Below are 24660 nucleotides of genomic sequence, written 5' to 3'. Positions count from 1 at the left end.
TCTTAGCTCTGATACAGCTTCCCTACAGGAGGCCAACAAATCTAAAGTAACCTTTTTCCTCAATATACATATGATATCCTTCCAGTGTATCCGTCCCCCAAAACAGTAGCCGGTGGAGCTTTTGTCTGTAAAGTGCTAGTTTTGGTTTCTTGTTTAATTAGGTTTTCTCTGTAATAAGAATTTCAGGCTGAAATAAAAAGCCCTGAAAATCAGTTATTACTATTTGTAATTCACCATGGAAAGAAGTCATTAGTTGGACTCTCATTCTCTAGCTTGAACTGAATGTGCCTCCCACCCTCTTAAGTCTCCTTCATTGGTCCCAGGTAAGGTGAGCTTTTTCAACTACTGTTTCTTGATCAAAAATTTTATAGAATGCATCAGGATGAAACAAGAGTAATGGAAGACAACAGCAAATGAAGTTAACTAGGAGTTAAGAATACTGTAGGAAAAATACTTTGCCAGGGTGTGGAAGAAGTATCATTTTGTTCCATGCTGCCTAGGGAAGGGAATCTCTGCTTGCAGTAATTATTTGAATAGCCAGTTAACAGCTGTATTGCATCCTCATACAATCATCATTTTCCTTCTGCAGACTTGCCACCAATGCTCTGTGCTTGCAACTTTCTAGGAAACAAGCACCTAGCAAGTTGCTTCTTTGGCGGGCAGGTGGGAGGGAGAGAGGAAGGAGGAAGAACTGGTTTGGTTTTCTTCTTGCCCATTTGCTCTTCCTCATTCTGACTTCAAAAAAAAAAATCTACCTGCACTGTTACCTAGGTTAAAGAAACCCAGTCCTTGCACACCAGGGTTTTAGGGAGTGCTCTGTATTGGAAATCCTGTTTGTCCTTTGACATGCTTTTAAAGACAACTACTTTTTTTCTCCCCTCCCCCTGCCCCCAGATAGTGTATATTTGAGGCTTCTTATGTAGTACCGTTCAAGGATTACCAGTGATTTTCAGTATTGTTAGTTTGAGAAGGCTAGCAATCTCCTTGATGTCATGTACATTTCATTAAAACCCCATTTTTCTATTATGGCTTTAAACATTAGTAAACTCCACTTCTTTTTGATGGTAGGACTGATTATTCTGCTACTCAGTAGCCTCTTTTAGGACAGAAAATGACCTTGTTGTATTGACTCACTCGGAACTCAGTTGTTCTACAGAAGGAGATTTTTTCCAAACACTGTCTTACAGGGACAACTTCACGTAAGTTTACTTGCTTTATTACAACTAAAATAAGAAACCATAGTAGATCTTAAAATAGCCTCTCTTCCCAACTTAGCTGCCCTTAGGATCCTGCTGCTCCTAAAGTCTACTTTGCCAGGCTATGCTATCCAGTGGAGATACAGGTTAAATAACCATTTTTGATACCGCTCCACCTGCGTTTTTCCTGATGATTTGATGCTGCTTGTTGTTTCCCCATCTGCTGGGCTTCCTCCAGTTACAACTTGAACGCTAGTGTGACTCCATCCCCCATTGGGAGCATGCTGATATTGACTCGTGCATCTCTGAGAAGCTTCTCATTGAGGTGGTGGATGCTCTGGGTTGCCAAGTCATCCTTTCTTGGTTTTAGCACCCTTCCACTCCAAAGGACCTATTGAAAAAAGAAATGTCATGCACCTCATGTGTTCCAATATGTTCCTTGGACCACAAAGGAAGCTTTGGAAAAGGTCCTGCATATTTTCAAGAAATTGATATTACTTATTGTATTTCAGATTTCTAGTGGTCTCTGACATGGACCTCTCATAAGCAAGTGGGATTGGGAGTCCACAGAATTGGCTAATTGTACTTCTACTACAAATTAGAAGCCAAAATAAAAAGAGATGTGATTAAACATAGGTATTTTTAAAAGCCCCTATTCAGCTGCCACCATAACCCTGAAGGTGCCTGAAGTTTAACATTGATCTTTGTTTCTAGTAAAAGTTATTAATTGATAACTTATTAGTAGTTACTGATTACAAGTGCTACCTTTGATCTTGTGTAAGTACTGTACATAGTAGAAAATGCACAAGACAAATCAGAATAATACAGAGCATTCTCTGTAACGAATTACAAAAAATTTGATAAGTTTCTGTTACCACAGGCTATTTATGTACTAATATAAATCTAACACGTTACTTCTATAGGGTTTTATTCCTTGCTTATATTAGTGTTCCATATAGCTTACTTTAGGAATTTATGTTGAATTTTAAAAGCCTCCTTTGTATAACATGGAACAAACAAGTTGCAATTGGCAACCGAGTTGCAGGTCAGAAATCACCTTACTAGAATCCCACTGTGACTTTTTTTTTCCCTTTCCCAGAGGCAAAAGCAGTAACTCCCTGTGCTACTACCACTACAACTGCAGTACTTACATTATCAATAGCTATTATTCCCCCTTTCTTTATGAGGCGCAAACATTTTTCATAGTACTCATTGCAGCTTTCTTTATCCGCATCAATGAAAGCAAAGTCAAAGGTTTCCGCTTCTCCACCGGCCAACAGTTCATCTAGATGAGCAACAAAGTGAGTCGTTACACCCTGGTTAATGCTGTGTAGGAGGAAGTCATCCATTTGTGTCAAAGTTCTCATTAAATAATGTTTTCGGTGCCTTGACCAGGCAGCCTATCCTCTACAGCTAATTGCTAGAAAAGCTTATCCCACAGAAACCAATCTAGACATGATGTATGCCATAAAACACTCAGTTACTGAGTTCTGCCTACTTGGAAGTTCCTGGAGTAGTTCTAAACCTGCAGGATACAGCTGGGACTGCTGAAAGGCGCAGTAAAAACAAGTCAAGCAGTTTGAAACTGGACTCTACACCTTCAGCTATTTTTTGAGCTGACTGAGGAGAACTTAAGTGGATTAGGATTTTTCTCACATTTATGAACAGGTCCTAAATGCTAATCTCTTATTGATGATCAAGTGCCATGACACAGGTCACGAACAAACCCTGCCAGAGATCTTTATCACAGCAAAAGATTGCTGTAAGTAGTCTCTCTCTGGGCCAAGGCAAGTGGAATTCAGTTTTAAGTTCTCCTAAATGGACTCCTTGACCGAGAACTTGAAATTGCCAGTTGCGGAGGGGCTGACTGCTGCCTTCCTAAGGTCCTCGGCCACCCCTCTCACCTGCCCTTGTCCTCTGCCAACAGAGGATCTTTTTGTCTGAAGCACTGCCTAGACAAACCTGTCCGTCAGACTTCAAGGACAGTGCATCCTAGCAGACTGCTAATGTTTGCCTCTTTAGAAAGGATGGATGAATCTGCAAGTAATACAAGGTTACGGATGGATCTGTGGATCCATCAAATGCCTTTCCTGGAAACCTTCTTCTGCCTCCTTCATTCCTAGCAAATTTCTTGCGTTTTCAGAATGTTTATTAATATTCCCTCTGTCCCACATCCTCTCTTTTCTTGAATGAGAAAAGTAATTTGTCTTTCTAATGGCCTTGCATGTTTTTGGCACATCCTAAATTTGAACTCCTCTGGACACAACTCAACCGTTATACCCTAAGTTTTATATTGGCTTCTGTATTTTTTCTGCACCTCAGCCCTTTCAGAAAACTCTTCCTGTCTATAACAAAGAAATACTTGCTTAGAATGGACAATGGATAAGAGAAATTGGACTTTGTCTAATTAATCTGTTTTAATCAGCTTTCCCAGAAGCAGCTGACAATAGCACTTCATAGATTAAACAAGGCGATGGACAGGACAGGTGAGTGACCAGTACAGCCCACTACACAGGACAAGCGTTTTCTTCCTCTCTGCTAGCATGTAGGAAAACTGTGACCTTCTGAAGTTGTGAAGTTTTCTGAATTTTTTTTTTTTTTAAATATAAAAGAAGCTGTCTCTCTGTTAGCAAAGGGATCACATCCACAAGCATATTTGGTCCTAGATTTCATCAGTGTTATATCCATCTTCTATTTCTAGGGAAGGGGGGAAAAAAAAAGTATTTTAGGTTACTTACCAAGTGTTTGAATTGCTGGCTTAATCCGCAGGTCAATTTTATGCTCTACTCCTGCCTAGAATGAAAAAGAACAAAGAGTTGATCAAAGTGGTCAAGAAATAACCTGTTAGTAGGTTGCACTCAGGGAGTGACTGGTGTTCAGATATTTTTCCTATTATTTGTAGGTTCCAGACAGCACTTAACTTGTCTTTCCAAATTGAACTGTCTCAGCCTCCTTTAATGATATGAATGCTTGTGTGTGAATGTGCAAGCCTAAGATACCAAAATCCCTTGACATGCAAATGCAGCCATCCCAAACATGTAACAGAAAAGATGCTGCTTACCTCCTTCCACAGTGGCTTTCCAATTTTGACATAGTCCTCATTTATATCACAGGCAATAACTCTGCCGTTATCTGGCAGGACCAGTGCCATATTCAAGGTATTATAACCTGTGAAAACACCTAGGAAAATCATAAGAGTCATCAACACTTACCATATTGGGGGGGGGGGAGATAAATAGTGAACTACAGGGCTCCTTTCAGGAATAAAAACCCCAAAGGAGTCAAGGATGGCAATTTGTTAATGGACACAGAAGGTTTTTCCCCTCCATTTTAATGTAATGGGGGGTTGGGAGGAATTTTTACTTTTTTTTTTTTTTAAATCAATTTTTTAGCAAAGCTTAACGTTGGCTTTTTCTAAAAGTCTCCTGGACACACGGGGCAGAGTCTGCTCCTGCATCTCTGAGCAACACCCTTATTTAAAAGTGGAGCTAAATCCTGAGCCAAAGGGACTGGACCAGCAGCAAAATACCAGGGCACCATAACAGCCAGGCCAAGAATGAAGATGGTGGGAACCCATACCTGGCTGCTCAGCATCAGTCTGGCTTTGGGACATCCTGCTAACATAGGTGCATCAAGGAAAGTGGATTGGATGCAGGACCTGTGCAGCAAAACATTTCCTTCTGGCAAGAAACTGATACAGGAAGGAAAGAATACACCCTGTCCTGCAGCTATTGGAGACCCAAAGTGATCTGTTGATCTTACTTTTCCAGACTGCCTCAGAGTTGACGAGACATCCATGCTGATGCCGGAATTACTGAATGCACAGATAGACAAAGTGGCAAGCAAGCACAAATTAGACACTACTTTTCACACTGTAGTTTGCCCACCTGTTGGCCGAGACAAGTATGCAGTGCCTTACTATGTTTAGATACCTTATCTTATGTAAACATGGCTGTATTTGGAAAAGCACAGCCAGGAGCTTTATTCTACTACACAGAGGACAAAGTGACACTCTTACCTATTTCAATAACTTTCTTGGCTTTAATGAGCTTGACCAAATTTGCCATAAGCTGAGCCTGGTCACAGGTCACCATCATTTTACTCCAGGGATGATCAGCAGTGAGCTAGAAATGAGAAAAAAAATAACACATCACATCAAACAAAACCCAGAGCTTCCAAAACAGTATCCTAGGGAAAAAACCCAGAGAAACCCCAGGAAAAACAGATACTCCTACCTTTCTCCTTTTAGATGGCTTTGTGCTCCATCTATGAGCCAGAAACTGGTTTGAATTTAGCAGTAACTAAGGAGGGCGGGGTGTGTGTCATAAGCAGTGGCTAATCATTCAAAGCAGTAATATGCCCCAAAGTTACCACGGCTGTGGCAAACTCAGCGATAGTTATAACTGACGAGGAACCATAGAGGAACCTTGACTGTGAAAGTCCTTTATTTCTGTGTATTTACATAAACAGATGCACTTTTTTAAAAAAATTATAACATTTGTAGTTACGCCCTTGTTCCTCGAAGACATGTAGGATGGCTTTATGACCTGCTAGGTTAAAGTCTGTTGCCAAAGGTCAGACCACGTGGCTCTGGCTACACAGCGCAGAGCTGGAGGAGCTGTGCCCGAGCCAGGGCGGGAGGGTCCCTGGCACTGAGGAGGGGACAGCAGGAGAAGCAGGGCTGTGCCGTGGCAGTTGAATGGAAAGGACGGTCCTCCCATTTCCTTTCCTCCTCTAGGGCTCATTCCAACCAACCAGCTCCAGTACTTAACGTTTGGTTGCTTTTATACAGGAGTAGTTTGTCTCACTTTGAAATGACTTCAGTCCTGAGTCAGGCGGTCTGTTCTGAGGCCTGCTGGAGGACATCACCTCTCTGAGCTACAGTTTCCTTATATGCCAACTAAAATGAAGAGAAGTCATCTGTTCAAGTCAAAATCAAGTGCAGCCCAAACACATGGGCTTGGGAGCCATGGATAAAAAGACACGTCTAAAACATATGCCAATACTATTAAACACTCATTTAGGTAGCCCTGAACATTGAAGAGTCTGGGTATTACCAGTTCAAAAGACATTCTAATGTGTATGCAAATAAGATGGAAGAAGGAATATCACAAAGAGTCCAGCAGTTCAGGACGAGGTGTGGGCGATACCAAAAGGTCCTACTGGAACAGTAACGGCACTGAACAGAAAACCCGCGTTGGGGGATAAAATACTGACCAGTCGCAGCTTCTTTAGAATTGGATGTTCCCGCAAAGAGTGATCCAGTATGTATTGCCAGAGAGGACTGCTTTTCCCAATAATACTCTTGGATGATTTGGGTGTCCCAAAAACTAAAGAAGGGTATCTTTTACCTACAAAAAAAAAAAGGAATAGTAAGAACTTTTATCTTTTTCAGTTATTGCCTGCTTAAATAAAGCAAGCACTTAAGTATTACTAAAGGTTAAAGAGTTCTTTGCTCTGAAAAATCCAGTGAAGAAGGAAAATGTAACATAGCCGGACAGCTCAGTGGACTGTAATTTTTTTTTGCCTCCTTCTTTTTAACCTCAAAGATGTCCAGTCCAAGGCTGAAAAGGAAAGGCTGGGGTACTGTGTTTTTCAGTGGCCACTGTGAAGGTTACAAGCTGTCATATTCTTACAGGACAAGTAACCACATCAAAACTCAAAGGGCAACTGTGTGAAGAGAGAAGCGTGAGTTAGGCACACTATTTTCTTAGTCTGGGACCTTGTTTTGCAGATGGATAGAGGCTGCTGGTCTTTAGGGCCGTCAGCTGACGCATCTTCTCAAGTCCTGTGTTCTCCTAATGACAGCGTTCTGCCCTCTAGCCAGGGGAAATCTGGCGTTGCTCAATGGCTTGTTTAGCATGAAATCAGTGCAAAAAAGTAGGTGCTGAAAGCTGAAGTTTAAGGACTATTGCTTGTCTACTTAAATACAGAACTGATCTCAGCTTTGATGCCCAATGCTTCTTTTACCAAATGGGGCAAGTATTTTAAAGAAATAACAAAAAAAAATTCAGTTCCACATCTGCTGACAGTTGTTTGCTATTAAAGAACACTTTTATTTCGAGGTTTCTATCTTCTTTTCTGTTAACGGCTCTATTTTACAGACGATCACACTGAGGAGTAGATTATTTCAGCAACTTGCCTGAAGTCAAAGGGTAAATAAGCAAGCGGCCAGCAAACACCAGCCTCCTTCCCCAGCCTGACCGTGGGTCCGCGCTCCCCCTGACCCCGGGGAGCGGAATCCAAACTGTTGCCAGGAGAGAAAGCTGTGACCGGGACACCACCGCGGCGTTTTCTGCCTGGCCAAATAAATGCAGGCAGGGCCCGGGGCTGGGAGCGTGCCCCTCGCCTTTGCTGGGACCTTGGCCCCCGACCCCGCCGGCTCCCCGGCCCCGCGCTGCAGTAGCTGGATTACAGGGAGCGGCTTGGGCTCTAATTGCATCAGTGTATTTACCGCCGCAGCTCAGCGAAATCCAGGCCCGCAGGGCAGCCCCGCTCAGGGGAGCGCCGAGGACGACGCTCCCCCGACGGCCGGCCGGCCGCCCGCCCTCGGGGGGGGACCCGCCCGGCCGCCGCAGTCCCCGTGGTCCCCGTCCCAGCCCCGGTGGGGCCGAGGGGAGGGCGCAGCCTTCACCCCCCCCCGTGTGCGTGCGGGGGGGGGGGAGGGCGCCGCTTACCTGCGAGCATCCCCGTGGCAAAGGCGACCCCCAGCATCGCCGTCCCGACGGCCACTTCTTTGGGCACGCTGAAAAGGGGCATTTCGGGGCCGGGAGGGGAGCGGCGCGGCGGACGAGAGCGGCGCGGCCCGGGCCGGTCACACGCGGGCGCGGGGCGGGGCGGGGCCGGCCGGCGTGTGGAGGCGGTGGCGGGGCGGAGCGCTCGGGGCGGCCCTGGGCCGCCACCTCTCTCCCGGGGGGGGGCCGGGGGGCGGGTGTCGGCGGCTGCCGGCCCGGCGTGTCCTTCCGGAGCCGGCGCTTTGGTTGATTTTGGTGGCTTTCACGCCGTGCGGCCCCCCGAGGTGGCCGGGGCTGGGCTGGGCTGGTGGGAGGATGGGCACCCCGCGGGAGACGCGCGCCTTCCTCTCGGGTGACATACTCTGTAGGGGTGTGTAAAGCGGCAAAAGCAGCGCCGGGGGTTTGTGCCGCCACCTCCTCGGAGGCCGGTTCTGGTGTGCCTTCACTGCAGTCTTCGTTTTAAAACACGCCCAGACGTTGTGCGACCTGGTAATGGGCTCCGACGGTGGAGCTCTTCAGAGAAATGTCCTCGGGAGAGGCTCGGGCCTCCAGTTAGCCCTGGAAACGCGCGCTCTCCTTCCCTAGCACGACGTTTTTGGCAGCTGAGGTGTGAGCAGATTCCTTATCAAATTGCACATGAGATTGTGGGACTTCAGTCCTGTGCCCAAAAGAACTGGAAGTTTCCAGGTGAAAGGGATCAAGGAAGATCCTCCATGGGGGGGGGGGGGGACAGGGCCTGGTTTCCTCTGCCGCTGTTTCAGCCCCCTTCTGCAGCACCTTCCAGGCGAGGTGCAGCAGTGCCCTTGCCGCTTTTTGACAGCCTGGTTGTTTTAGGGATCTCCTCCCTGGCCTGATCTGTCACTGAGGGAATTGATACATAAACCAACAGTGACTGTGCCATCTTCTTTTCTTAGAAATCGGGCTAAAAAACCTTTTCTGTGCTTTTGTTTCATTACATAGATACGTGCTGAAAGGACCCTGCAGTGCCTTTTGGAGATGGGCCGGGGATTTGGTTTTCATCTTGTGAAGCGTTGGCAATATCTGGATTTTGCAAAACCCAAGCAAGATGTGAAGATCTATCATTTTGTTGCTCTACAGGAGACGAAATTAGCACCGTTGCACACAGACCAGGAATACCCAGGCATGGAGTGGGTTGCAGCTTGGCCTCAACAGGTGTAGGATGAGAGCAGGTAAAACTTCCCTCTTGGCACATAGTTAACCTCCAGAAAGCCAGATGAATTGTGTGCCTGTAGGTTAGGATGACAACTTTTCAACTACCCTCCTATGCTAGCAGAACTGTCTAGTGTCAGTTGCGTTAGCAGAAAAAGATTCTTTTGTAAGTACATCTTAGGTGCGGGATTAAGCATATCACCGGGGCATTTATGGGAAATGGGTTTGCCTATCACTGCATTTTTCGCGTGTGCTAGACCTTATTTACAAATATTTGAGCTCAGAGCTCTTGTATTTCTTTTGCAGCAGCTAATCATGCCAAGCATTAAGGAGTCGGCTGTGCTTTCTGACTTGCAGAACAAAGCAAGACATCTGTCTTGGCAGATAAAATATCTTTCAGTTCACTTTTAAAATTTATTTGATTTTGAAAGCTGTGAGTGTTGCTGGTTTCTTGTTTTTTTGGTGTGTGTCCGCCCCCCCCCTCCCCCGTTCAGTATCTCATCACTTTCTCTGTGTACATTTTGGTTTTTTAAATGAAAGCATTTCATCCCATTCAGAAGATGAGTTATCAGGAAGCGCTGGAACGTGTCAGTTTTAGGCCAAACAGAACGTAGGCGACAACAAACTCTTCTAGCAGCCATAAATCAGATTTGTGACTGTGCAGCTCCATCTAGTGATTATTCTCTACAACTGCAGCAGGAGGGAGGGAGTAACCGTGGGATACGCTGTCTTTTTCGTGAAACACTCTAGATTTGTAAGCTTCCAATGTTGTGTTGGCCTCTCGACTCTCAACTCGACGAGCTGCCTCACTTGAAGCTGTCTGGAAAGTTCAAGTTTCTGAAGTCACCAAGAGAACTGGTGAACAGAATTGCTAACATACTTAAACATGTGCCTGAAACTTTTTTTTTTGGCCCAAGTTCTTATGCAGTAATAGCTTACCTGTGGTGACAGTGTCAGAAGGTGTTTTACTGTGTCGGTGTATTGGACAATGTATTGTTGCCTTTAGATAAGGAAGTTGATTTACAGATATCTAAGTCAAGATAAAACACTTTCTTAGATTGGCAAAACAGTTAAAAGTCTTCCAACTAAACAGAAAGGAGCCAGCTGCTTTTTGAGCCATTGCAGTTTTCATTTTACATAGCTCTGTGATATATTACTGAACAGGAAACTTTGATTCATCAGATTAATTAGACACATGCTTGCAGCGCGCTGTGGTTACTTGAACATTTAAACATTTTGGTAGATTTCTGCCTACTGCTTGTGCTGAGTAAGGTGAAGGCTACCTAGAGATAAAAACCGTGTGTGAAGTGGGCTTGGATACAAACCCCACTGCTCCCTATATCTGTAAGGCCAATCCAGTTGCACAGATTGCACAGGAGATCAGGATTGTTCCCAGTGTTGTAGTCAGTAGGCATATTTGCTGTGCCCGAAAGTGCCTTCCCCTTGGAACTGCATTCCTGAAAGGGTAGGAGGGTTTTGGCAGCATCTTCAGACTGGAGCCAGAACATGATCGCTTTTGTGAAACATAAGGAGTAGGACAGCCAGGATCCAGGCTGGCTAGTCAGTGGCTGACCTCTGGGTGTGTGAATCCTCACTTTATTCATACCGATAATCCATCCACAGCTTCACAGTCACTGGGTAATTGATACCTGCAATAGTCTGCTCTTCTACTGAAACCTTCCTTCCAGGAGTGTTTTTGTATGTGGGAATGTTGCACACCATCCACCTTGGTGTCATCTAGCTGTGTAGACTTATCGTAGAAATGGGACTGGCAAAGCATTAGCCTACTGATAACGCTGTCATCTCACTTCTTGGGTTTTCGCCTTTCATTTGCAGTTATTTTTAGGTAGACCAGTAGTGCCTAGTAACTGAGGCACCAGTGTAAAATGCTAAATGACTTGCCATGAATTTAATAAGCTGTTCCCTTCCACTATCCTCAAATTTTAAAATTTTTCCTTGTTGTTTTTGTTTTTCTTTCCCTCTTCACTCTTCCATGTGTCAGCCACCTGCGCTCAGCCATGTGTTCTGGCAGGCTGTGCCTTCCAGGACGTTGGTGGTGTTCTGTGGTCTGCTCCAAGGTGGTGGTAAAGAGCCATATATAACCACCTTGATTGTCTTACTGCTGCACGATAAAGAAGTAAAATCTGTGGGTGGCTCAGCCACTGTCCAGTGTGGACAGCCAGGGGTTGTCCACACTGTGATTGAAAGCCTACCTGCAACATAGGCACTAAACCATAGTTGCTGCTGACATGGTTTTACTAGACCTATTGGCAACATGCGTACTAAACCCTAGTGGCAGCTGGAATGGTTTTACTTGACCAGGGTGGGTATAGATGACTCTTTTGAAAGTCATATTCACTCTGTGGTGGGAAATCATCGTACACCACAGACACCCTGAAGGTAGTGTGTGTAGGCATGTTTGAACAGCACAACTCACTGGAAATAACACCTATACGTTTGTTGAAGCTATATTGGCCTATGACGTTGGAAAGAATTCATTGGAGTTGCATGTTTGGTTACCCACACATTGTTCTCCTCTGTTTACAATGAGGATAGCAGTCACGCGGTCCTCTAAAACATGGCAGCATTTGCATAAAATGTTGAGAAGAAAGTGTAAATACTACATGTATTTAGTTCAGTGAGTAAAGTAGAAATGTGTTTGGAGCTTATGTACAGCTGAAAGAAGAGGCGACGCTGGTCTTTGCCCCCAAAAGCTTAGAATATGAATGTAAAAAGATGGTCGTGGGCAGCAAGTGTAAGAAGGAGTTGGATTGTATTGATCGGTGTGCTTGGCAGTAGCCTAATTGTCAAGTTTCTCAGGAGAAATCAGAGCAGATAAGTTTTAAGGAGAATTCAGGAGGAAGGAAAATGAGGTTTGGAGCTTTTTACAAGGAGTTTACCTCAAATATGAGTGCAGAATGAGTAAAAGCCCAAATACAAGGAGGAACCAAAGAAGAATGCATTCATGCATTCACATGGTGAGACTAATTGCTGAAAATGCTGATTGAGATGGCATTCTGGATGAACGGGACTTGAGTGACCTGGGGAAAGAAGTTGCAGTAATCAAGGGGATGAGAGCTTGGACAAAAGTTTTTAGTTGTGAAGATGAATATACAGAAATAATCTTGGAAATATGTCAAAATCTTTCTGATTGTTTTTGTATGGTTGAATGTTAGGGCCTGGAGAGAAAGTAGAGTTGAAAATGAACAGTTATGAGTTGAGTGATAGGCAAAATGGTCATTTTTATCTATATTGATGGAGGAGAAAGGTTGGAGAGCTGAGGCTGACCTGATCTTAGCCATCTTCAGAGAGGTGTCTGAAACAGATTGGGATTTTAATCTGGCTGCAAGGAAATAGGAGTGAAGAGGCAGATCTGCAAGTTGTCTGCATCGACATGTTGGATGAATGCGTGTATAAATGGGGCCAGTTACTCAGAAAAAACAGGAAGCCGTGAATTCCCATACCTTTTAAGCTATTCACAGATAAACAAACCCATAAGCATTCTATTCTATTTTATTTATTTATTTTATTTTAATAGGTTTTCATAATCTCTTTGGTTAAAACTGAAACAGAAGTTATTCACCATATTTATGAGTTCATTCCTCTGTCTTAGGCGTTGAAGACAAAACATGTATAAATGTTATAATTTTACGCTCCACAGTGTATATCCCCTTGCAAGACCTCAATAAATCAATTGATGGTGGTGTATTTTAGAGGACTGTATATGGAATTATTATTTTTTTATTCACAATTGAGATTTCTTTTTTCTTCCAGTTGGTTTTGCTATTGTATTTGTCTGTTCCATCCCTGTTATCTCTCTAGTATAGTGTACACTTAACATTTCATTTTACAGTTCTGTAATGCAGAGTTTGCCATTTACTGGCATAACCTCCTTGACCTTAGAGATACTCATTCCACATGTATCTGTTGTAGCGATTTTTTTGCCATGAATGTTCATACGTCTTCTCAACTGAAACTCTTGGGATTGTAAGAATGGTACAATCTTTTTTTTTTTTATCTGTGATAAATGGAATTGCTCTCCAAAATTTTCTTCTGATAGTTGAATTCAGTAATTTGAAATAAGACTAATAGTTTCCCAAATACTCATCATTGCTTCTAAAGTCATCTGGATTTTTTATCAGACAAACTGTAAGTATCAAAGCTTCCTTTAATATGATTCATTGTCCAACTGGAGGGTAATCACTAAAATGGAACGCAGACATGAACAATGGCTTTAACTAAGTTGGTTCGGTTACTTTCATCCTGATCAGCTACTCCTATCGCATTTAGTCTTCTGTGGGAGCTTTTAAAGTATGTCTTTCGATAACAGCTTGTAAAGGCTGTGGTACCTTCACATCTATTTCAAGGCTAAGGTATCAACATTTCAAATGCTGCTGCTAAGAAAGCTGGTGATTCATGAGCCCATAAGCCTTAAGCCATTAAACTTGCAAAGAGCGAATGGTTTAGAAACGGTTTTCAGCTAGAAGCATTTTGACATATTGGTAAATATTTTCAGGCCTTACTGGCTTACAGGCCAACATTTTGAATATATACGACTACTTTTTGCCATCTCATTACAAGACTAGGTTCAACTTTGGACATGCAGGTGTTGTGAGGAGAGATAGCCCCTGCCAAGCAGCATAATTCCCAGTGCAAAGTAAGTTAATGGCTTCTATGAAAATATCCCACAAGTATCAAGGACTGTAAAACTCAAATTGAGCTTGACTGGGGGAGACCCAGTGAAATAGCTCATTCAGTGGCTCAGCTTGACAGATCCAATGATAGAAGCAGTTCTCCTGACAAAGAGAGTTTGTCTTTGAAGGATGTGGTTCGGAGGCACATTGAATTTCTCAAAACAGGTGACAGACTGTCCTTTCAGGTCATGGCCCAACCTCGCACATGGAACAACTGCATGGACAGTGGTGCAATGGGTGCTTGCTACTGAGGAATAAAGCTTGGTATTAATTTGCTCCTGCAAATGGTCCCCATGTGATGGAAATAGGCACAACCTGAGTGGAGCATTCTGCTTTACTTACAAAGCCTGCTGTAAGTCTCAAGACGCTGCTCCGCTTAAGCCTTAAACCATATAGTGCATAAACAAAACATGAGAAATTTTGCACCTTATCACTCTGATACACGTAATAAAATGAAAGAAGTGGTGAACAAATCAACCATAGCCGTGACACCTCATTAACCAGACTCTCCCATGCCATTATTTTTTGCCTCTTTTTTTTGACATCTGAAAAAATCTGTGTCAAATGCCACCAGACTGGATTTGTTTCATACTAGCTGTGTGAACGGATGCAAAAAATGAAGGCTGGTTTTGGAAGCCCAGTGGTTTTTCCCATCCCTTAAGGGCATTTGTCCTAGAGTTTCCAGTGCACAAAAGCAACAGCAGCAGCATGACAGCAGGAGAGGTGCAGGACTGGGGTGTTCTTAGATAGTCTGCCCCAAGCTTATTAAAGAATGATGAATGATCATCTCACTAGATCTGGTTCCTAGAGAGCTCTAGGTCAGATTGTCATCTCACAAGTAAGAATTTGTCACAAGCGTGTGAAAACCATGCCAGGCTATTCACTTTGGGACTTAAAATCAGGAATTCTCAGCAGGCTGTTAGTCAGTTGGGAAGAATAGAGAAGGGACTGTCTATATTAGTCAACTGTGGTTTGCTAATCTGTTGCAGATGTGAAGAAGGCGGTACTGGATTTAGCAGGTAAAATACATCTGCTGGAGAGAGAGCCCAATTAGCGTCATCACCTGAAACTCGCTGTGTGGTGCATCACCCGCTTCAGGCTGAAAAGGCGCGGGGCGGAGGGGGGGCTGGCCCAGATACCTCCAGGAAACAGGGGAGGGTGAGAGGTGCAGACAGCAGTGTCTGACGTTGCAAAGGGCAGATTGCTTGTAGGAGGAAACAGAGGGAAGGTAGGAAAGAATTTTTTAATTGCGTGCAATGTGCCCTCTATTTCCTCACTTAATTTTTTCTTAAATGAAGATGTACTCTTAGTAATTGCCATGAACAGAACTCACTTTTTTCTCACTTTTTCTATTCTTAAGATGATTGTTACAATTTTATGTAATTTTGTGCTTTAGTATTAATAGTTTTTATTTCTTTACTGTTGTATTTCTTTGAGTTTAAATGTTAACAAAGGGCTATATTGACTTTTATCTTCTTATCCTGTTCTGGATTCATTTTGTTTTTTATATATATATTTTTTTTTTTTTAAATAACCTTAGCTCCTTTTAATATAAACAATTGGAACATTTCTGTTAAATTTGGTAAGAATTTTTTTAAAGAACCCCTGACAGGTGAACTGTGAATTTTTCAGTGCCAGTCATCCCTTTGATGAGAATAAGGCTTTCTTACTATAGTATTTTAAAGTTATGTTTTTACTGCTTCCTTTTAGTGTTTTGAAGATCAGAAGATCCTTCTGCTTTAGTATACTTGAATCGTATTTTCACTTTTTAATCGAACTTTCTATCCATTTTGTTTTTAAGAAGTCCCTTTCTTTCCATTCCTTTATAGCCTGGGCTTGACTTCATAAGAATCTCTAACTGAACCATAAACTACCTTTATAAATATCATTTTTCCTTGAAAGCTATATCTTACTGCAATGACCAAAGTTTTGTCATGTGTTAGATTAAGATGTCTGCCTAAAATCAATAATGCTGAGGTAACAACATTGGTTTCTGCTAGGCTCTCAATTACTTTCTCAGTTGTTTGTCATAGGAAGAATATATGATCGGTTGTTTCCCCTGCAGGCTATAAAACCAGCCTGTTCTCCTTTGATCACTTCTGCATACTTCACTTTTACTCTCCGAAGTGTAACACAGATTTTTAGAGCCTTGGACCTGTGAAGTAGCAAAATGATTCTTCTGTAGTCCATTCCAAGGGATAATAGCCTCCCTGTATAAAGCATCATAAATATCCCTGGACAACAGTTGGCTCTTTTGGGTTACATTGCACAATTGCTATGGAATCCGTTCCTGAATTTGCCGTGCTCTTTGAAGAAATGTCTGGGAGAAATTTACTTAACAGTCTTTCCTTTGCACCTTGTGTTCCCTGTAGTCCTTTCCACCTTGTGTTCCCTGTTGCACTTCTCTTCTTTTGCAGGTAGTCCCTTATTCTTTGTATCTGTTTGGGAAACAAGTACAGCTGTAGAACTGCTAGTCTTTTAGTCTTTTTCTTTTGTTTTGTTTTTTTTTCCCCTTTTTTCCTCCCCCCGATACCTTTGTGGTTTTTAAGATGGTTTCTGGTGCCATTTTGTTCTTGAAGTTGCTGCATTTTGCCACAGAAGGGAAACAGAATCATGCTGTGCTCTTTCCTGGGAGCTTTGCTTTTGTTCTCTCTTGATCTTCTTTATCTGAGATAAATTGCACTGTACCTGCATAATGTCAGTAAAGACTCTGCTAGGCAAAGGAATACTTGAAATAGTCTTGTCTCTTGTGAAAATGGGAGCAGCTGTAATGGGGCAGCTGAGCGAGTAGCTGCTTGTTGTTGTAAGTGTTCTTCCCTCAAAAAGAGGCAAGTGTTTTTCTGAATGAGGCTTCAGAGGTAACAGGTAACTTGGAGAAGGTAAATTGAAGTTTTGGTCCCATTGTATCACTGAAGAGAAGCTGCCCCTTACTTGCCTCTGGATTTTCACATGTCCTGTGTTACAAGGACAGAAGGTAATGACGCAGAACGGTGGATGCACTATTTTGATTTGAAATAAAAAAAAAAAATACAGAAAGTTAGAAATTAATCTAGTCACCTTCAATTTCCCATCCAGGGAGTGTATGTGAGAAGCTAGTCAGACTTGGTGGCATGAACATTTGGATTTCAAGGACATGCAGAATGCTTAACGTTGCCGTACCCTGGCAAAGCCCTGCTGACATATTTCACAGTACAGAGCAGCTCTGCAGTTAGAGAGCTGTTATGTTTCCTAACAGGGTATTTGTAGCGTGTTGTAAACAGTAACTGCTGTAACTGAATCCTAGGCTGTGGTCCTTAAAACCCGAAGCGCTACCCAACTGGCAGAAACCTTAATGCAGTTTGCCTTTGTCTTCTGTCTAATTCACGTAGGCAACAGCAGAAAATGCCAGAGTGCTTGGGAGCTAGGCCAGGAGGAGGATAGGTATGCAGCTGGTCATCTGTCTCGCCGCTTTTGAGAACATAGGTAATTACTGTGTGCCATACACCTTCTGATGAAATGCCTTTTGGAAAATCAAAGCTGTTTGGTTCCAGGGCGCAGACAGTTTCTCTGACCAAATGGGGTTTAGTAACTCTTCCAGCCTAGCTGCAGTGTCTTTCATGGACTGTTTAGCTTCTTGATGTTTATGCACCCACAGAGTTGTTGTATACATAAAATAAGGCATGAAATGTGGACTTGATGTTTATTGTGCAATCAGCTCGGACTTAAAAAGGGCAAGCGGCGTAACGGACTGAGTGTTGTGTGTCTAACAATCCTAGGAAATATGGGGCTGACCGCTCCTTCCCAATTCTGTACCTTTTTCTGTGGGTTTCTGTATTGGCACGTCCTTAGAAGTGGTAGTAGGTCTTCTGGTGCTAAAATAAACTTGCAGGCCCAAATATTCACTATGCTTGAAAGCCTGGCTCTAGTCTGTTGGATCAGACCGATTTCCTCTCTTAAAGCACAAAGATGACAACTGGTCTGTTCTTAATGGACAGATGAAGTAAAGTAAGAGGAAAAAAGAGGAGCAATCTAGATGCTTTGAAAGAAGTTTTATCTTTTCTTCTGAGGTCATGCATGTAAGGCAAAGGAGAAAGCCACAAGGCTGTAACGTGTGCAGGTGTTGGAAGACTACTTGTCACCACGCAGAGTCTGATGGAGTGTGGGAATCCAGGAGTACCTGGGCATTCTCTGGAGCTTTGGCTCCACTTGGAGGATGCCAAGGCCTTCTATTAGGCATTAATACACATAAAACGTTTGACTAAACACGTCAGATGTTCCTGAGTCCCTGGCAAAGACTACTGCTTGCTGGTGTTGCAGGATGATGCCATATATTGTTCTGTTTTGTTCTCTAAAGTACATAAAACTCAAGCAAAGCCGCTCCTTTCCAGTGCTTGGTAGTACTACAGCAAGTCATCCTTCACTTCTGTTTTCCTCAGGGTAACATATTTTTAGAGCCTTGAATCCATGAGGTAGCAAAATGATTCTTTGAGAATCCTTTCTAAGGGACACTAGTTTCTCTGAGTGAAGTATTGTAAGTACCCCCAGCACAAACCAGAACCTGAGCAATACAAATGGTAACGCTAGGAAGACTAAAGTGAAAAATTCTGCTTCCTCTTACTGCTTTTTGCCATTATAAAGGAATTTAATTGTCTGTTAAGTCAGTGCACAGCGTGAGTATTGTTCAGTTCCTCCTAGATGTTTGTAAAAGCAAAATGTTAACTTTCATCATTAGTTGATTATGACTGCGCATGATCTGTTAGTTGTAGGGGTTGCTTCTCCCTCCCTCATCTCCCCATCACCTCCCTTCCTTCTGAGACTGCAAAAGCCATTTAGACTACGGAGCTTGGTTCCCTTTTTGTCTGTTCTAAGGTCACACAGTGGGTGGTGGTGGTGAGTGAAAAATCCTGGACTACAGAATGACCAGAAATGAATTGTTCACGCGATACTCTCTCAAGCAAAGAAAGGGCTATTGGTTTTTCAAGCCTGCACTGTGAGAGCAGATACTGAAGCAGTGAACTGTGTTTGATCCTCGGATCAAACTCAATCAGAGGAGGGCCTGAAAATGAGGACTGGAGACTTGACTTGTTCACGGGAAATGCAAGAAAATTTGCGTGTGCAGGACAGCAAAGGGATATCCTTGTCTTTGGATCTGAGCTGAGCCCAAAGACTGCACAACTGTGACAAGTAAATTGAGTTGGGAAATTAGTGTGGGACTCTTGAATGTTATTTTCAGGTGTATTTCTGGTACCAGCTAAGAAAGTATTAATTTTGTGTCTTTGCTCCAACTGCCATTTGTCTCTGAAGAAGTGTTCTGTAAACCTGAGTTTAAGGGGGTTCAACTTAGTATCTTTAGGCACCTGCATCTCAGCAGGTTGTCTAGACTCTTGTTTGTGATCGGTGGAGAGAAACAGGTATTTCTGGGGGCACAGCTCATATCAAGGTAGATATCCAAAAAATCTCCAAAGATGAGTGAATTGTGTTCTGTAAATGACTGACAGATGTAGGTGTCAGGGTTGTAAATGTCTCATTGCATGGAGCGAATGACTGGAGCATTTGTGAATTTTGGAAGCGTGGAGAAAGGATAGGCATTAGTTACTGAAGTATTGTTAGAAGAGACTGAGTCTCAGGAATTGGGATGTTTTCTGAGTTGTCCTACTTCTGTATAGAGACAGCAGGTAGAGGAACTACCAGCAGGAGAGATGGAAGGCTATGAATCTTCAGCTGTTATGGGAGAAAGACATGCCTTACTCTGCGATCAGTGTAAAAAAACCTCATCTTTTAGCTCTTGCTTTGCACATGTGCATGTGTAACTATGACACATTATCACCTTGTGTCTTCCCTAGGCTGGAAAGGGAAACGGAATAGAGTAAGAATATTGTTAATTCACTTCAGGAATACTTGGGAATTCTCATCGATATTTATATGAAAGTAAATGAGTGAACACAATAACAATATATTAATTGAGAAACCTAGTTCTTCATTGAGACAACTGGTTCCTAGCGCCTCCTGGCATTTCCAGCCCGGAGGTGTTGGTGGTGGTTTTGTAGATGGAAGTGTGTTCTGTGTATATAGATGTTTCCATCTGATTTCTATTACTGTATTGCAGCCTTGCTAAGGTGAAATTTCACCATTCTCTGCCAATACCATTCAGTGTTGGTCAACTGGATGTACCAGGATAACAGAAGAACTTCGTCCTGGTTTTGTTTGTTTGTTTGTTTTTAAAAAGGGAGCTGTGACTAAGTGGAGCATGTTGTTAGAGTTCTTCTGATTAGACAGAGCAGGTCAAAACATTGGTCATTGCTGTTAACCTTTTTGAATATCTGTCTTACAGCCTGACTTTAAGAATAGGAGGCTGTCCCTGTAAATTCCTGTGAACGGGGACGGAGAGGTGTTCTCGGAGAAGGCTACGGATTACTGTATTAAGTTAGAAATCTGCTTGGGATAGCTGTTCTAATGAGCTTATTAATAGCACATACAATTTACATATATTTTATTAAATAAATATGCTGTTAAGAACGGCTCTGTAAATACACTCCACTTTTAATAACTTCAGTGTCCCAGTGGCTTTAAATGCAGTCCCTGATTTGAAATTACAACGGCTGATTAAATAAGTAACTTTTTAAAAGCTTATCACTGGTGGATTTATCCAGTCAGCTTGCTTAAAATTATATGTAATACAGGAGCTCTTTCTAGCAGGCAAATGTAAACATTTTATAATTTGTTAAGGCCCAAACCGAGTATCTTTGGCTCGGCAGTTTTTGACGGAGTTTCTAGAAGGTGGTGAGCATACCAAGAAGCAAGCGTCCGCATACCAAGAAGCAAGCATCCTTTCCTCTTTCAGGATGGTAACTCTGTGAAGCCTCTTCTCTGTACATCTGCTCACATCTCTGCTGTCTCTGTTTTGCATGGAATCTAACAGCTGCTGCAATTAACTCGCTCTTTTTACTGTTTTATAGTATGGTACGATTGGGCAGATATTTTACTGTTGTGTTAAGCAGCAAGATCACTTTTTTGTTGTATCTTTATTAAGAGGAATCTCATTTAAGAGTAGAATTGGTACATACAGACTTCTCCATCGCCTGTTTGCACCCTATTTCTCCCCGGCACTGATTCGAGTAGCATGTAGTGAAACTCCTTCCTTCCTGCCGTCTCCTTCAGTATTTATGGTCACAGTACCTCCATGCTGCATGGCCAGGTGGAGCAACTTCCCTCCCCAGTATTTAAGACCATTGAATGTAAAGAGCGTGCCTCCAGGTTTGGGATACTGCATTACAAGTTTTAGTGCTTCAACAGGCAGTGAGTAAGCAGGGTATTTGTAGGAGGAATTTGAGAGATTTCATATGGGTTCATGGTTCTGTGGTGTTTCAGTCCTACGTGTTTGGTGTTCCCATGTGCTGGTCAGCCCTCCTCTTAATCCTGTCAGCACCTTGCTGCTATTGATAACCGTCTATTTTTTTTTGTTGGTTTATTTGTTTTGTTTAATCTGAATGTCCTCAGCTCCCTGGATTTTCTTATGCAAGCGATAAATATTAAGGGGATTATATTTTCTTGACAAATTTCTGGTGGAAAAACATGACGTGGGAATAGTGCCAAAAAGCAGAACTTTCAGGAAATCAGTTACTTTTGCTGACCTCTGTTGTTTCCTTCTCTGGAGCTGCTTTTGCTGTCCTTGAGGAGGTCAGAGAAGGGAAAAGATGCCCATTTCACATCTGCTGCACTGACAAGCAACCAAATGTACCTTTTGGCTAGTGGCTGGCATTTTGGCAGCGCAAAGCTTCCAACTCCCACCCTTCTACAATCAGATGGGATGAATAGCAGAGCTGTGCTATATTGCTTGTTGGCATACAGGTTAAGTACATGGGCTGCATATGAGTCTATTCATCTGAAGTTATCCTTTCAGATCACTGCCCAGTTTTCTAGCATAATCTTCTTGGAAAAGAGCTTGGCACGTGCGTCTCCTTTTCTCTTGGCACATGGGTGTTTTTGTGTGGTTTTTTCTTTTTTCTTTTTTTTTTTTTTCCCCCCCCTCCTTCTAGTAATTTCCTGGTGTGCACTAGTCATCCTAAGCAGCAGCACTGGTATCTGAAAATGAATGGGCATATTGCAATCTGGAGGAAAAACCCTTCTGGTGTGGATTCTGAGTGATACAAGCTGTGGAGGGGTGTGTGTAGTGGGCATGCTATAAATTAAACATTGTCTTTGCTGCAGGCAGGGATAAGAATAGGGATACTCCCACACTTTCTCTTTCTTTCTCTTGTCCTTTTTAGGCATCTGACAATGGAATAAGCCAGTCATAAAAAGCAGGGCCAGGTCATGGTAGATAAGTACCTTCACCTGTTGTAAAATTCAGAGCAGCATTTAAATCCCTGCCTCCCCTAATGCTCCTCTGGAGAATCACCCTATCAGTTGTAACTGCTTGCTTGAAAGTGCATTGGAACAGCTGAACTTCCCTGGATTAGGATAGCTTTATGCTATATTTCTACTCTCTTCTGGACCAAAAAAAGCCTCAAACCCCAATTCATGGTTTCAGTCTTTATGGTGTGTTGGTTGTAGGCAGCTAAGCTCTGTGAAAAACAGGAGGGGATCAGAGACAGTCAATGAAAACACCTGTTCATATAATAGCTTTTCCATCCTCTTACCTTGTCCTCTGTATTTAGTTCATCCTCCTCATTGCACCTTGTTTTAAATTAGGACCACTTTTGGGGGCAGGAGCTGTTTCTTATTATGCATGTGTGCTGCATTTGGCATCATGGAGTCCTCTGGTTGGAGCCATTAGTTACCACAGTAGTACAAACACAGATATGCTTGGAGGGCAGGGCAAATGCATCCTTCAAAGCAGAGAGGGCTGTGAAGTTATGTGGCTTCAGCAGCATCTTGGAATATAGGAGCACATAGTTGGTGCTAATGGAGTAGCTAAAAGGCTTATAGCTCCCCTCAGTTCTTCCTTTGTCTCCACCTCGGATCATCTATGAGTGGAAATTGAGCTCCATCAGGAGGAAAACAAACAAAGAAACCCACCAAAAAACCACTACGATTTGGGGCTTGAGATCTTGTGTAGAGCTTTCTGCTGAAGGCATAGAAGTGAGGTTCAGGAGAGGGACAACAGCTGCTGGATTGCCTGGTCTGGATGTGTGCTGTGGGTCCGGTGTTCGTGTCTTCATCTATACTGCACCATTCTGTACAGATGATGGAGCCAGGTCAGGGCCTGGGAGCAGTTTAGGAGCATAAGCACAAAAGTTGGAATTACCATTTTGACAACTGCAGTTTCAAAGCTCGCCCATTGGATGTCCTTCTTAAAGGCTGCTTTTGGGCTGCTGGAGCCGTTGCACTCGAATGGCCCCTTTTGTGACCGGTTTTCCTTTTGTGACTTTAGTCGTGTCATGTGGTCACTGAATTAATGGGTTGAGAAACAGAAATACTAATTCTCTTGCCTGATTCCTGTATTGGGACTTTACCCTGAGCCAGAGTCTTAGTGTGTATAGGTACCGTAGCTTTAACAGTGCTGATCAAGACCTTCCATAATACAAATATCAGCAGAGACTACAGTTTCAGTCTTCTCCTCTGCTTTCCCTCACCTCCTTTTTTACCGATGGCTAAATCAGCTGTGGCAGCTGTTGCGTTGGCTGCAGGCTTTTCCATTTTATACTGAAGGCTGATGCGCATGTGGTGAAGTTGCTCATCTGTTGAGGGGTGGGTGGGTGAGAGGACAGGGCGATTTCTTAGTAAATGGTGATGTGCATGTGGGACTGACAGCTTTGATGTGTTTCCCTGTGGGGTGGAGTGCTGCCACGGAGGATGAAAGCCTGGTTTCTTTGGCATTTGGCTGAGAGCAGTGCAGCTCAAGGGTATGCAAAAGAACAAGAGGAAGGAGCAGAGAGGCATTCTCCGTGGACTATTGTCTTGTTCCTAAAGCAGCTGGAACATGAAGGCAGTATGTAAAGGTAATAACCTGCATATTTCATGTTGGTGGCGACTGTAAAAAGGTGCCCTTGGTACAGAGCAAGGATGCAGTCTGACAGAGCATTCACAGCACCTAGCAACTGCATATAATAGTCTTGTCTCCTGTCATGGCAGTCTGGAGCCTCCCTGTAACTCTCCTCTGAAAGCTGCACTCAGGTTGTGGCGGATGAGATCTTGAGGATGCTTGGGTGAGCACTTGGTTGCAGAAACCTTGGGTGCTGCAGGAGGTGGGGTGATGATTTAGTAGGTGACTTGTGGGTGGTTTTTTTTTTCTTTTTTTTGAACTGGCGGGGTTCCAGGTGCCTTGGCACTGCGCTGTGGCTCACAGTAGGTTTCTAAGGCAAGGACTTAAGTCAGATGTGGCCATTAACAAGTGGCATTACTTCTCATCGCTGTGTGCAGCCAGGGTTATTTCCAGTACCTGGCTATTTTCCAGCTATAGACTGTTTCCTTAAGTTCACCTATCTTTGTAGTTTCCTTTGAACTAGCTGCAGCGTGGAGTTAAATTTTTGCTGTTAAGTCTCTTCAGTGTTTTGCTCCAGAGGAGGCTGCGTTCCAGTGGTGAAGGTAATAGTTCCTGTGCTTGGTTTGTCTGTCAGTTCAAAGCTGTGAAGGGCTTTGTTTGTCTGGTATGTCATGACACTCCATGATAGGCATACTGTCTCCCTCGACAGAGGTGCTAACTTTGCAGTGTGAATTATTTTTACCGCCTGCCGCCACAGCCGGGCTGGGCGGGTAATGTACAATGATGCTGTCTTTGTCTGTTCCTTTATTTTAATTTTTTTTTTTTGGTACGCTGTCACTTTCCTCGATCTGAAGCATCAGTTATGGTCTCTGATTGTGTTAGCATCCCTGGATCAATTTGCTGCCCTCCCATGTCTACTCTGGGACTACATACTAAGCTGTGACACCTGTGGCTGAAACACT

The 24660-nt window shown here is 43.2% G+C and overlaps 1 protein-coding gene and 1 long non-coding RNA gene across 2 annotated transcripts in view; one reads left to right on the top strand and one right to left on the bottom strand.

The window, feature by feature from the left end:
- Positions 1-1200: 1200 nt before the first annotated feature.
- Positions 1201-8023, bottom strand: COMTD1 (catechol-O-methyltransferase domain containing 1). The gene is made up of 7 exons (XM_076338451.1): positions 7874-8023; positions 6414-6547; positions 5215-5320; positions 4258-4376; positions 3935-3989; positions 2348-2481; positions 1201-1587 (listed from the first exon to the last, which is right to left on the bottom strand). Exons 1-7 carry the CDS (start codon positions 7953-7955, stop codon positions 1435-1437), a joined length of 783 nt encoding a protein of 260 aa, XP_076194566.1. The 5' UTR covers positions 7956-8023; the 3' UTR covers positions 1201-1434.
- A 15626-nt stretch (positions 8024-23649) lies between these two features.
- LOC143160601 (uncharacterized) overlaps positions 23650-24660 on the top strand; it is a 131737-nt gene continuing 130726 nt past the window's right edge. The window contains exon 1 of the long non-coding RNA XR_012995414.1: positions 23650-23714. This is a non-coding gene — a long non-coding RNA (uncharacterized LOC143160601). The remainder of the gene's footprint in view (positions 23715-24660) is intronic.

The sequence above is a fragment of the Aptenodytes patagonicus genome, chromosome 5 (assembly GCF_965638725.1).
Source record: "Aptenodytes patagonicus chromosome 5, bAptPat1.pri.cur, whole genome shotgun sequence".
Lineage (NCBI taxonomy): Eukaryota > Metazoa > Chordata > Aves > Sphenisciformes > Spheniscidae > Aptenodytes > Aptenodytes patagonicus.
Note: the sequence above shows the minus strand (reverse complement) of the source record. Positions and strands in the feature narration are given on the sequence as shown.

Coding starts and splice junctions, on each gene's coding strand:
- COMTD1 (XM_076338451.1), bottom strand. CDS start 7,955: ATGCCCCTTTTCAGCGTGCCCAAAGAAGTGGCCGTCGGGACGGCGATG. Junction 6,548..7,873: donor TGCCACGGGGATGCTCGCAG/GTAAGCGGCGCC, acceptor TTTTTTTTGTAG/GTAAAAGATACCCTTCTTTA. Junction 1,588..2,347: donor GAATAATAGCTATTGATAAT/GTAAGTACTGCA, acceptor TTTTTTCAATAG/GTCCTTTGGAGTGGAAGGGT.